This window comes from Plasmodium vivax, chromosome 6 (assembly GCF_000002415.2).
Source record: "Plasmodium vivax chromosome 6, whole genome shotgun sequence".
NCBI lineage: Eukaryota > Apicomplexa > Aconoidasida > Haemosporida > Plasmodiidae > Plasmodium > Plasmodium vivax.
The window spans coordinates 55-13791 of record NC_009911.1 but is presented as its reverse complement, the minus strand read 5'-3'; the positions used below and the strand labels follow the sequence as shown (position 1 = coordinate 13791).

General features: G+C 28.9%; 4 protein-coding genes across 4 annotated transcripts, besides 1 other annotated feature; 2 read left to right on the top strand and 2 right to left on the bottom strand.

The window, feature by feature from the left end:
* Nucleotides 1–1953: 1953 nt before the first annotated feature.
* PVX_001625 (variable surface protein Vir12-related) lies at nt 1954–3598 on the top strand (the record flags this gene model as incomplete). Its single annotated transcript, XM_001612634.1, has 3 exons — nt 1954–1980; nt 2119–3285; nt 3410–3598. The coding sequence occupies 3 exons, from the start codon at nt 1954–1956 to the stop codon at nt 3596–3598; spliced, it is 1383 nt and encodes a 460-aa protein (XP_001612684.1).
* A 1351-nt stretch (nt 3599–4949) lies between these two features.
* PVX_001620 (hypothetical protein) lies at nt 4950–6121 on the bottom strand (the record flags this gene model as incomplete). Its single annotated transcript, XM_001612633.1, has 1 exon — nt 4950–6121. The coding sequence occupies exon 1, from the start codon at nt 5439–5441 to the stop codon at nt 4950–4952; it is 492 nt and encodes a 163-aa protein (XP_001612683.1). The 5' UTR covers nt 5442–6121.
* A 1048-nt stretch (nt 6122–7169) lies between these two features.
* Nucleotides 7170–7202: a microsatellite.
* A 630-nt stretch (nt 7203–7832) lies between these two features.
* On the top strand, nt 7833–9051 carry PVX_001615 (variable surface protein Vir12/24-related; the record flags this gene model as incomplete). Its single annotated transcript, XM_001612632.1, has 2 exons — nt 7833–8753; nt 8872–9051. 2 exons carry the CDS (start codon nt 7833–7835, stop codon nt 9049–9051), a joined length of 1101 nt encoding a protein of 366 aa, XP_001612682.1.
* Nucleotides 9052–12015: 2964 nt separating this feature from the next.
* On the bottom strand, nt 12016–13032 carry PVX_001610 (variable surface protein Vir25-related; the record flags this gene model as incomplete). The annotated part of the gene is made up of 1 exon (XM_001612631.1): nt 12016–13032. One exon carries the CDS (start codon nt 13030–13032, stop codon nt 12016–12018), a length of 1017 nt encoding a protein of 338 aa, XP_001612681.1.
* Nucleotides 13033–13737: the final 705 nt, after the last annotated feature.

The following is a 13737-nucleotide window of genomic DNA, read 5'->3' as shown; positions in this document are numbered from 1 at the left end:
GGTTTTTTTTAATTTGATTCATTTTGTTAGGCAGAAATAAAGATAATGAGAAATGATATAAATTGGTATATTTGGAAATGTCGATAGAGTGTTTCAAAAACGAAGAGGCTAATATTCCATTTCAGCATTTAACGCATTTCTATGTCTTAAATAATGAGAGTAATTGGGGGGGTAGCCTAATACACTTTTAATATTACGTGGTGCAAAGGTTTATATATTATGCGAAACGCATACTTGATAGTGATAATTGCGTGTATGTGTTGCTTCTATAGACAAAATAAAGTGCAACTGGTAAGGCTATCAAATATGCATATATTTTTTAAGAGTACCCTACAAAACGATTTATTATTTCCACGTTTGCGCAAATATCTCTTTCACAATCTTTGTTTTTACATCAAAGAATATGATATCTATGATGTTGTTACTAAGAATTGGTATTGTTTTATTTTTTCCGATGAAGCAAGCTATTTTTTTATTCATTCGTCTGTACCGTTGTAGCAAATACGTTGTCACGGTTTACATTATTCGATTCAACGGATAAGCATAAATGATTATGTGCGCTACGCCAAAACGGTGTTAAAAATATGGAAACCGTTCTTCAAGACGTTTATTTAACGCATAATAAAATTGATATTTTTCTTTTTGCTATCTTTAAACCTTCCCGTTTTTTTGCATATATCGCGGTTTACGAATTAAGCAGGAAAAACTTCCTTATTATATATAATCTTATGTCTCCCTATTTTTGGATATTGCGCAATAATTTTAATGGGGAATAAAATTATTATCAATATAATAGCAATGCGGTTAAAAGAATTGATAGTATTAAATGAAAATTATTCAAATAAAATTAATTTTTTTTCATACTTTTTATGAAAATATAATTCATATGAGAACAAAAAAATTGCCGCATTTTTAGTGTTAAAAATTAGGGGAAAAAACTGCTAAATAGGATGAAATGTACATGACGAAATACACCAATTTTAAGCAGAATTATTTGCATAAGTATAGAAGGGAAAAAATACCAGAAATTGCCAACATGATCCTATTCATAATTTTGTTGGCAATTTTTACGAGATAAATATTCAAGCGGTAGCATTAAAAAATCGGAGTTTTCCTTTTTTCTGTATTTTTCATTTATCTTATTTTACAAACGAACGTTTTACTATCACTAAAAATAGCATTTTGTTATAAAAAAAAAAGAAAAATTATTTTGAGCATTATTTAGGTCACATGCATAACATAGCATAGCATCTTAAGGCGAATTTTTTAAGCACTTTTTTTGGGGAAATTTTTTACAAAAGGCAAGAAAAGAAGCGCAAATTGTACAATTTATCGGAGTGGGAATTAAACAAGTGGCTACATTCAGAAATTCGGAATGTAATATTTAAGAAAATAATTATAATGCGGCATTTCTTTTAGTGAAAAAAGCAGAGTTTTATCATTAAGTAGGAACAGAAATGTAAAATAAATTTTGCTACGAAAAAAGAGGATTCTTTCTTATGTAGACAATATTTTAAAAGTCAAATAAGGCTAATTAACAAATGATTCAATGAAAATTACAGTTTAAATTTGTGACGATTTAAAATTATTTGTCCTATTTCCTATTAGTAGCAAGAAATTACACTTTAGCATTTTAAATAAATCAAAATTTACAGAAAAATAATTTGTAACTTACTACGTTTTGTATGAATTAATATGTACTTCATCTTTTGTGAACATTTATGCGTAATTAAAAAGACTCATTTTGTATAATACTGGTTTGATACCAAATAGCTTGATCGAAAACAAAAATAAGCAAACTTATTAATTGCGAAAGCTTCTATTGTTTTTAAAATTATTGTAGAGTATTGGAAAATATAGAAGTAGATCAAGCGTTATAATTCTTCATATGTACATGCTTATGCAATTATGAGCATCACTGTTTCATTCCGTTAATAAATTACATATAACAGGATGCCTCTTTCGGATGCAAACAATTGGGTACGCTTATATGTTCATACTATATGTACTTTATTATCTGAATACACTGCACAATTTTAAGCATAATGAAAGGCAAGTTTCCCCTAACGAGAGAGCTTATTTACTTTGTAACATTTATTTATTTCACCCATTTAATAGGAAAAACACTTTCCAAATCTGCCGGCATATCAAAAATATAAGGAGTTGAATGAAGTGGACATTACAGGTTATAATAATGATAAATGTGATAAATTAGCAAAAAGCGATGACGGGGATAAAAAACTTTGTAAACAGATATTAAAAAACTTATCAGTATTAAAAACTAAAAAGGGTGAAGAACAAGAACGTGGCTGTTATTACTTTCAGAACTGGCTCCACGATCAGATAAAGGGAAAATATTATAATGGAAAAGAAAAAACCAATAAATATCCTATTATTGCTAATAAAATTTTTGATCTGGTAGCAGAAGATATTTCATCAGGTAATATCCATCAAGCTTGTAGTGGAAATAGTTTTGGTACTCTAGAAATCTGGAAAAAAGATAAAGATTTACATGATTATTTTGAGAATTTTGAAAAAATTAAATGTAACGATACTGATAGAGATGAGTGCCAAAAATATGTGAATTATGTTAAGTATATTGATCCTATGTATGACGCAAAAATTGATGATTGCTGTGATGAAGATGATTTATATCCATTCTGTGTCCTCCCTGTTAAATGTGATGAAAAGTACGATACTAAGAAATTATTAGATGAATTAAAAAGAAAACTTCAAGCATTAGATAAAAAAAAAGCGGACGCAGATGCAGCGGCACAGGAAGAGGCAAAAGCAAAACAGGCAGAAGCGGAAAAAGCAAAACAGCTAGAGGAAGACCGTAAACAGGCAGAAAAGGAAAAAGCAAAACAACTAGAGGAAGAACGTAGAAAGGCACAAGCGGAAAGAGACGCACAGGAAGCGGAAAACCGTAAAAAAGCTGCAGCAGCTGCAGCAGAAGCACGAAAAAAAGAATTAGCTGCAGCAGCAAACCGAGAAAAACAACTAGCTGCAACCAGAGGAGGTCAACAGACAGTACGTGGCGATACGGGCGCTTTGCAACCTGAACCATCTTTGGGTGTTCCACCAAGAGATAGCCATGAGGACTCTGTTAATGCTGCAACAACGTACAATTCAGGCATTAGTGGCGATGCAGGACATGCATCCCTGGCAGGTGTTCCTAGTTCTTTGGAAAGTGTATCTGACATGGTGGACTCAAACTTTATTCGTAACATCATCATGGCTGTAGCAGTCCTTGGGACAATTTTCTTCCTCTTCTACTACAACAGGGTAAGAACACATTCGATTTTGTGAAATATGAAAACAGTGTATATTAGCGTATATAATTTATTTTAACTGCATAGTTACAAAGTAAATACATTTTCACACCTTTCACTTTTCTTTTTTATGTCAGTCTTCAAGATTAGAATCAAGTTTACGCAAAAAAAAACGGAAAAAGGGAAAAATATTTGAGCATAATTACTACGAAGAGTATGAAAAGGAGTTAGAAATGTATGGTTCTGAGGAAACGTTTTTAGATTCTGAGGCGGATCGATTTTATTTGAATTATCATCCTGATCAAGACTCTTACTATACTAATTAGAACTTTTTAACATGAAACTGTTTGGAGAGAGTGCATGGAAGGGGGAGAGAAAAGTACCAACCTAGTTCGAGTATCTATTTTTAATAAAAAATGGAGATGATGCAATTGGGAGGAATAGAAAAATGAATGCTTACTTACAGTGCAACGAAAGGGTAGAGACGTTTCATTTAATCTTTGATGCGTTTATCCAAAGCGTGCAACCAAATTGTAGCAACATTTGAATAGTGTAAAAATAGCGAATACACGTAATGTGTCATATTAAGTATTAAAGGGAAAATGTATTTGCTCACCCTTTACGTGGCAAAAAAAAAAGGATTATTTATTAGTTAACATGTTGGAAATATAGAAGACTTAGTTGAAAAGGGATAGAGATAAGGTGTTTGCGGCGTGTTGATAAGGACTATCACAATTATGCGCCGAAACGTTAGTAAAAGTTCGATACAGTTGGCAAAATAAAAAAGAAAAAGAAGCAATAAGTATGAACTCGAATAGGGGGAAATAATCAGGGAAGCATAATTTAGACCATTATGTAAAGAAACTCATCGGAATATAATCTTTTTTTTTGGCAAAATGGAGCGTTTCCATCTGAATAGTTGGCTAGTATAAAAAAAGACTCCTTTGAGTGGGGGGATATTCTGTAAATACTTACCCCTTTTGATGCACTATTTATAAAATTAAAATTTTTTTTATTTTTTTTATGTAAATATGATTCTATCTTTTATTTTCTGTCTCATTTGTAATTATGTTACACTTGTAACTGATTTTTTGTCAATAATTTATCACCTTTTAAATTTGATTGATTGATTGCTTATTAATCATTAAAAATGAAGACCATATGTTTATGTTAAAATTTCGCAACTTTTGTGAAATCATGTAAAATAATATTAGCTTCATGTGGAGCATGCAAATTGAAAGGTGGTTATGGGGTAACTTCGTTGCAGGGTAAATGGATTATTATTTAGGTAAATAATTCCTATTGATGGATCCATTCAATGTGTTTATTCTCCTTGCACGCATAGGGTATTTCCAAAAGGGGTGGTGATAATGTTATGTGCCCCCATAAAGTGAGACGAAAAAGGGGAAAATAAAGATAATTATGAAGCGGAGAAATTGGATTATAAAAATTGTGTCTCCCTTGCAAAAACGAAATTGAACGTGTTCAAATAAGGCATCAATCCTTGATGTCAACAAATTATCTTTTGATATGTATAGAAGTACTTATTGAAAGTAAGTCATTACCCCTTATCGGCATGCATACGAGGTTGCACCCACATGCGCGATACATTAACGTTATTTATGTAGTTCCCGTTATTCTCTAAGGAATATTGTAAAAATGATTGAAGGGTACAAATTATGAGGAGAAGTTGCCATGGGTGTGGACTAAGTAGTGCCACTCACATTTATGGACACCGCTTCGAATGTGTTCATTATAAGATATAAAGTGTGATAAGTCGGTAAAAAGCGCAATACTGTTATGTAAACAGCTGTGGTTTATTAGGTACGCATTTTTTGGAGTATCCACATTATCTCTCTCTAGTGTGGAACCGTCTTTGTCATTTTTAGGAAGAAGATAGAGATTACCAATTTCGTGCATCCGTTTAATCATTTCTATGTTCAACCCTTCTGCGTAATTATTACAAATGTCGAAAATTTCGTCTAAATATTTATACCCAATAAGCGGGTTGTACAATTTTTGAGTATCAAATGGGGTTTCATCCTCTTGTAATACTATATAATATATGCAGCAGTATTTATATATAGGGGAGTTTACCTTTTTTGTAGAAAATCCCTGAAAATTTTGCATTCTAAGTATATTGGAAGCTTTGGGGAAAACCACTGCCATAACTAATATTACCTTAATAATCGTCCGATTTATCCCTTTGACTTGGGGAGTGCTAGCAGAATGTGCACATAAAAGTTCCTCGTCAAAATTTTCTTTATAACTATTAAACGAACTTACAAGATTGTGTTAAAATGAAAAATAAAATTATCACGTTCAAAATGATAAGTGCATTTTTATGGACAACGATTATATTCTATTTATACAAGCGAATAACAAATAGCAAGTAACAAAGCATGCGTCATAGCTACTGTAAGAAGGGTAAATGTACATTTTGTTCCTCAAGCGAGGTAAAACTGTGATAGACGAATCTTAAACTCGGTAAAATAGCCGAATTTGTTAATATATAAAATTATTACGCGAGAAAAATTATGACGTATAACACATCAGTGCATGATTCGTTTCTGCGTCAGCAAATATATAAATTACGTGGAACTGTTTTAACAGTATTGGTCGTTTATTTCACCATTAAGTTCAAAATGTAGTTGCAATGTAGGTCTCATAAAAAAATTAATACTTTATTTTAAGTAACAGTAAATTAAAAATTAAGAACATAACATTTCAGAAGAGCAGCATTAATGTTGCGCGAGTGACCGTGTTATGATGTGCGCATATTGTGGTGGTCTCAATCAATATTTACTTATATTTAACATTTTTTAATGACCCTCACTCCTGAATTTTATTTCTTTATCTTTATATAATTGTTGTAAATTAGAACATTCCACAAGAGCAAACACCTGACGGTTATAATAACATTTGTCGGATATGTCTTGTTAGCTATTTAACTGTCTTTAGCGTTCATGTAAGGCATTAGTAGGTGTTATAACTGTGTGGAAATTTCGCAAAATGTATAAACAAGGCGGCATAATTAATGCCGACTCTGTGGAGGTAGAAAATCGCTGTTCCCCTTTCTTTTCAAACACCATTGCGGAGCATGCAGTATGAGACAACGATAACGAATGAGGCTCCTTTAATATTTAAATTGTAAAAAAGCGAGAACTCATTCTGTGAAAATTTTATAGTAATAATTTCTTTTCAACGTTTTTACCACAATTTATTTAAATAACAATTATGCATGTAAAAATATAGTTATTATTACATTGCGAAGTCGTAATGTATATTAGTTCCATCGCCCGATTGCAGTGGTCGTCCTATGCTTTTATTTAAAAGTATTTGATCAGGAAAATAAAGAACTGTTCTTTGCCAATTTTGTACTTTAATTTTAAGCAAAAAAAAAAAAAAAAAATTTATTAATAAGATGGTGAAAATAAATATACGATTCAAAAATATGGTAATTTTTTTTTTTTCATGATTACCATTATATCTGGAAAAAATAAAAAATAAATCTGTAAAATTGCGGCAATTACAAATTATCCATTACATGGAGTATATAATTCTGTATAAATATAATTTACAGCTATATTTTTATCGAAAAAATGAAAACATTTTAGAACAGATAAATATAAGATATTTTTTAAACAACTGCAAATACATGTAAACATTTTGTAATAGTAATTTTTTGTAAGAAATAAAATATTGTCTATTATTTCGTCTATTACGTTCAGCAGTATAATATCTTCCTATAATTATATTTGAAATATGTAAAATTCGCATAGGATGAGGGTCGAAAAAAATAAAAAATAATTCTGCTTATAAGAACCTATGAGGAAAAAACATGGCGATTATTAAAATTATGTATTTTTTAGCTTGAAAATAGGATCTCTTACTCGGAAATAAATAAATGGGCAAATAAATAAATATATATATTTATATACTTTTTTTTCCTTATAAGCAACATGACATGTCTATAAATAATATTTTAAAAAGACAGCGGAGTTATAAAAAAACATTTCAGCACTTATCTATTGTCGTATAAATTAAATATAATTGGTTCTCCTGAGAAATTGTTGCGGGATATAATAACCCCAACAAATCGACGCATTCCGAGTTAATAAATTGCAGTACAGCATTGCTCCTCTTATGGCATATTTTGCTCGTACATTTTATACTATTTGTTAACAGCTAAAAAAGACAAATTTATGTGGTGATGATAGCACTGCTTTTACGTAACTCTGCAGAATAATTAAAGAATTAATTTGCAAATAAGTATTTACCAAAATTATAAATGTTCCAAAAAGGAATCATATAATAATATTATAATATATAAATAAATTATGCGTTTGCCCCCCTTAGATGTTAATACGTCTATGCCCTCAAAATTTATTATTTAATTTTAATAAACTTCTGTTGAAACAAAATGAGTGGTTTGCGGGAAAATGAATGGGTAATATTTGCCACCCCGTTTTAGAAACTGCAAATGGTTCAACATTTTAAACGTTTATGTATCCCTAAGAGGATTAATAATTTTATTTTTTAATAAAAATCATATGGTGCATGCATTATTACTCCTTTCTTCTTAACTTTCAGGAAGATAAATTAAAAGACCTACCTTTGTATAGGGTATATGAAAACTTAGACAGGGGATTAGCACATGGAGAGGATTGGGGCGACTGTAGCCAGTTGGGATCTTTTAATAGTGAAGCAACAACGTTATGCAAAAAGATGGCAAGGAATTTACGCGAATTAGCTGGTACGCATAAAATAAACAATCGCAGAGACAAATGCTATTATTTACAACACTGGTTATATTATAAAACGAGACTACTCACTTCAAATATGAGTTCAAGTAATAAATACATGATAATCAGTAGACTAAGAGAAATCGCAAAAAGGATTAATGCAAAAGTATTAGACAAAATCAGATGTGAATGTTATTTTCTTCATGAAAATTATTGGAAGATAGACAAAGATTTACATGATTACTTTAAAAATTTTGATCACATAAAATGCGATAGTTCTGATAAAGAAAAGTGTAAAAAGTTTATTGATTATGTTACATACATTAACAAGTTATACAAAGCTGATAAGGATTATTGCTGTTATGGTGGTTTGGTGGACGAAGATAGTTGTTTGCCCTATTTCAAATGTGATCCGAGTTACGACCCTAATGATCTCTTAAAAAATTTGAAAAGTGCAATAGGTGAATCACACAGGATTCAAGTGGCTAAAGGAGGACCTGCTGTAGATGAGCGCGCTTCGTCGAGAAGGTATCAAAACAGTTATATGTCTCGAGGGCGTAATGAAGAAGAGCATGTTGCCTACATAAACACGCATGACCATGCACACGAAGGTACAGATGGTTTTTCCCATATGATCGGAACGATGGGCAATATGTTAAGGTCAAATATTGTTTACCGCAGTATCGCAGCTGTTACGATAGTGGGAATACTCATATTCTGCTTCTACTACGTTAAGGTAAATGCAAAACGGGGTTTATTACATGTATGTTATTTGCCACCATATCAAATGTGCATTTGCAAAACGGAGAAGCGTAAATACTATACATGCTTTATATTTTTTATGCTCAAATTAGGCAAACCCTTTTGGATCAAAGTCGAATAAAAGAAAAAGGGGAAAAGACGAATTTTTGGATAGTGAAGAAGATGCATACGAAGAGGAATTTCCACCAAATGAGTTAGATCACAGCTTTGGGGATAGTCAAATGGGATCATTACATATGAATTATTATCCTTCACACGACTCTTACTATTAATTAAAGGTATGATGCAAAAAATTATCGAACTGGAAAGATGCATAGAGAGTACGAGAAGGATTACAAGGCTAATTCTTATTGTGAGGGAGGAACGAGAATAGCGAGGTGGAGAAGTTACCAGAAGGGGATGAGCATTACAGGGGGAGACACATGAACGTTCACTTGAGCATATTAGAAAGTAAAAGTTAGGAGAAAGAAAAGTTACTGAGCAAGGGATATTAGGTTTTCATTTTTACGCAATTTAAGCATCACACGGGAATGTTAAAAATGAGGTGATGAGTTCGATAGAACTAATGGTGTTCACTATTTATGGAGAAAAAGGCTGGTAACATATCTGCTCATTAGGTAAATACGAAAGGGGTTATGTAATGAGCAATGCTGAGAATAACATCATAATTATGCGTTAAACTGTATAGCTAGTTGAATGTGAAATTTTCAGGTGTAGGGTAACAACATGTAATGCATATAAACATCCTCGAAATAATTAATTTGGGGTTAAATTACCCCGTTGAACATCAATCAATAAGAATTGTTAATTTTAAAAAAAATGCTTATTTGTTAGCATGCACCATGCATGCACATCATTTTATATCCTACCCATTGTAATTAAAAAATTACTATCCTTTTTATGTTATGCTTTATTTAAGTTTTTTTTTGTTTATGTTTTGTCATAATTTTAACATTATACTAACCCTTTATTATACGACTGCACTGATAAGACCGATTAGCAGCATTATGTGTATTAGTGGAATACAATTTTCTCAAACCGATATAAACATAAAGTTAGTATGTTAAATTAGTTTTATTAAATAATATGATGATATGTCATCATAACATTAAAATGGCAAATTGTTTGAGATGTACAATATTAATATGAATGCCAATTTATGAAGCATTAGGAAAGAAAAATAGTAAAAATAATAGCAATAAATTGTAACATTATTAAAATTTGTCCTTTTTAAATTGTGTATGTCGTTGATATACACCACTTTGTTTTATTATTTTAATGTTACATGAATATTCAACATGCTTGCGAATGCTTAGACATTCCTATATATTTTAATGCACAGAAAAAATAATATTTATCTAATTTGAATTATTTATTTTACATGTTCTTCTTTTTTGGTGGGGTTTTAAATTATAAATTTACAAAATATAATTTTATATAAATAATTTCCTAAAACATTCGTTTGGCATAAAAATTTTAAATGAAATTTTATTGTACATTTATAAAAAATATCTACAACATATAGGACACTTTACACACGTGTATTTATATATATATATTTAAAATGTACATATGACATTATTGAAAATATGTGCATTAATTGTTCTGACATTTCAGTAGAATATACATATTAACAAATATTTTTTTTACCCTCGAACTTTAATAGTATTATTAATTAAATTACATTATAATCAGCTTATGACATAATAATATATCAGCCATTTAAAAATTATAATAAATATTTTTAGTTCTACATTATGTTAAAAAATAGTTCACGATTTTCTAATTTATGAAAAATCTTTACATTTTATCTGAAGAACTTAATTTTTTTTATATAATATTTTTATGCAGTATATAAGCGCGAATATTGTTATTTTAAAGTTTATTAATATATTATTATGTGGGTTTATAATAGCATATTGCATGTTGTCGGCTTATAAAAGTGTTTAATGCAGAACTAGACTCAAGGATTACCTAGAATTAAAAAATTTCTAAAACAATTTAAGGGAAAAAATTAATATATTTAATATAAAAATATTGTGCATTACAAAAACGTAAAATATTACAGAATATTAATTTGATTCATTAGGAGATAGCGCATGCATGGGTTAATCAAATGTGAAAATTTTTAAATTATATAAATGTCCCATGTTTAATAATTGACTACAAAAAAAATAAAAAAACAAAAAAATATGAACAGACATAAAATTGATAATATTTTTAATGTTTATGCATATATTTAAGATATATGATTAGTTGTAACACTTTTCAAATCAGTCACTGACCAAATACTGAAACATCGAATTTTTATAATGAAAATTGATAAGATAACACCAAAGAAAATTATGTGTAATGGTTAATTATTAATATGTACAATTATTAATTAAAAATCACACTATTTTTATAATGTGATATAGGAACGAAAAATACATTATCAAATAATTTAATTTACAGTATTATTTTACGAAAGTTTTATTTCTCACACTTCTTGTTCAAAAATCCCGCGCTTTTAATATATATTTACATAAATTATGATTGGATATTAAAATTTATGATCCTATAGTTTTTACCTTATTATTTGTAATACACACATTATGGAAACATTCATTTTAATTTTTTTTATATTTATCATTTGCTATTTATGTAGTGTTACATTATATCTATTCATTTGTCACATTTGTTTTCTGAAAACAATTTAATGTCTCATTCATTTTATTACCTTTATGTATCCATATGCCTTTTAGGTTGTATTTATGTAATTATAATCATCAATTTGTTTAATCAAAATGTTATACAACGCAAATTGGACATTATACAATGTCTTATATAGAAATGTTTTATATAATATTTTGTTAATTAATTTACATATAAGAGCATTGTTAATTTGCACATATAATTTTTTGTTTAAATATATGTTCACCTTGTTTTTCCTTATCACGCAATGTGCTTTAAAGAATTTTTTTTTCACGTTATACATTTTTCAATTATGCTAAGCAGAATTATATGCTATATTATAAGTTTTCCTCGATGGGTATTCGTGATGATATTCTGATGTATCTAAAAATAAGTTTCTTTGTTCATCAAAATTCATTCCAATTTTTTTGTTATTTCTCCTTCCACGAAACATCAATACTCCAAATGAAGTAAACTATAATGTGAAATACAATTACATATGACATAATGTTTATATTCTAAAAATATATATTGCAACATATTCTAAATTTTTAAAATAAATTTTACTTTACCTTGTAAAAAATGAAGAAAATGGAAGATAATCCAATAGTTCCTATAGCTGGTCCTACAATGGTGCGTGTATAATCACTAAGATTTCCTTCGCTTTGTAATTCGTTTGATCTATTATTTTCTGACGTAATTGCATTTGCCCCATCTTGTAAAGGTGTTCTCGAAGATAATGGATGTGAATTTGTAGGATTTGATGATTCTTCTATGGATGTTACAGAACTTTCAACTGATTCTTCAGGTTTTTCCCTTGATACTGTGTTTTCTTCCGGTGATTCTGCGGATACACTAACTGCTGTTATAGGTTCATTCGATATTACTGCGTTCGCACTCGATGTTTGTGAAACTTCCCTATTCCTTGCTAATAATTCAGTAATTTTTCCTTGAGAATGACCACTTTCATCTAAAGGTGGTAATTCTTTACTATTCCAATCATTTAAATTTTCACCTTTTAATTCAATTTTGTTATACTTCTCTTTGAAAACATTTAAAGCGTTACATAGAAATTTGTTGTTTTCAGTACACTTTTTTGCAAGTTCTTTGTACTTTTGAACAATGTTTCTAGCGTAACTAAAAAAGGCATTTTCAACTGGTGTATTGCTCTTTACTATTTCATTCATTTCTACATATTTATTATATAAATGATACAGCGCATACATATTACTAAGCTCTTCTTTTAAAATATAACTATTATTCGCCCTCAATTTAGGTAATAGAACGTTATCTTTATCCTTAATTATCATATTTTGATAAAAATATTTTGGGCAATTGTTAACTTTATTTAAATGTAGTTCATAATTTAACCAATAGTTCAAGTATTCTAAATGAGCAAGTTCATTTTGGTCATATTGCGAAGATTGTGAATTCAAAATGTTATACATTAAACAATGAAATCTTAAACAAATAGTACTAACGATATTTTCTTGTCCAGCATATTCTGATCCAATGGATTTACATATACTCTCATATTGATTATATTGTTTTTTTTGAGGACAATTTTTTTCATACTGCATATATTTATCAGTGTGTTCATAGAAGATGTACTAAAGAAATAAGGAAGAAATAATATATAAAAACTGCTTTTTAAAAAAAAAAATATTTTTCTTATTGCTTTCTTATGTAAATTCATATGAATTCTGGTAAAAAAAAGAAATATAAACAAGTGAAAAAATACTCTATTTTTCGTAGGATCGTGAGAACATAAAGTGTTATCGTCCATTCTGTTGGAAAACGTTTACATTAAGTTATATAATAAATATTTACAGAATAGAATTAATCTATATAAGAACATATCATTTTTTAATATATTAATTTTTTTTCAATATTTAGATTTCTATAAAATACCATGGTCTTATATTTTCTCAATAAAAATCACAGTAAATTTAATGATTTCATTAATATAAAATTAAATAAACGCTATTAATGGGAAAACGTTAAAGATAAAGTTATAGTATAATATTAAAGGGAAAATACCAATATGATAAGAAAATATATTATTAAGTAAAATATTTTCATATATAATTAACATTCACATAAGACAATATTTTATCTGTATAAATGAAAATAAAATTCAGTCCTTATTGATATATTTATTCCCTTATATATTGCATCTAATATCTTATATACTTCGAAAAGCCTTTTTTTTTTTTATCGTAATAATTTTACTTTCATTTAAAAAAATACATTTACTATGAACAATTGTATGATGCTTATAGATT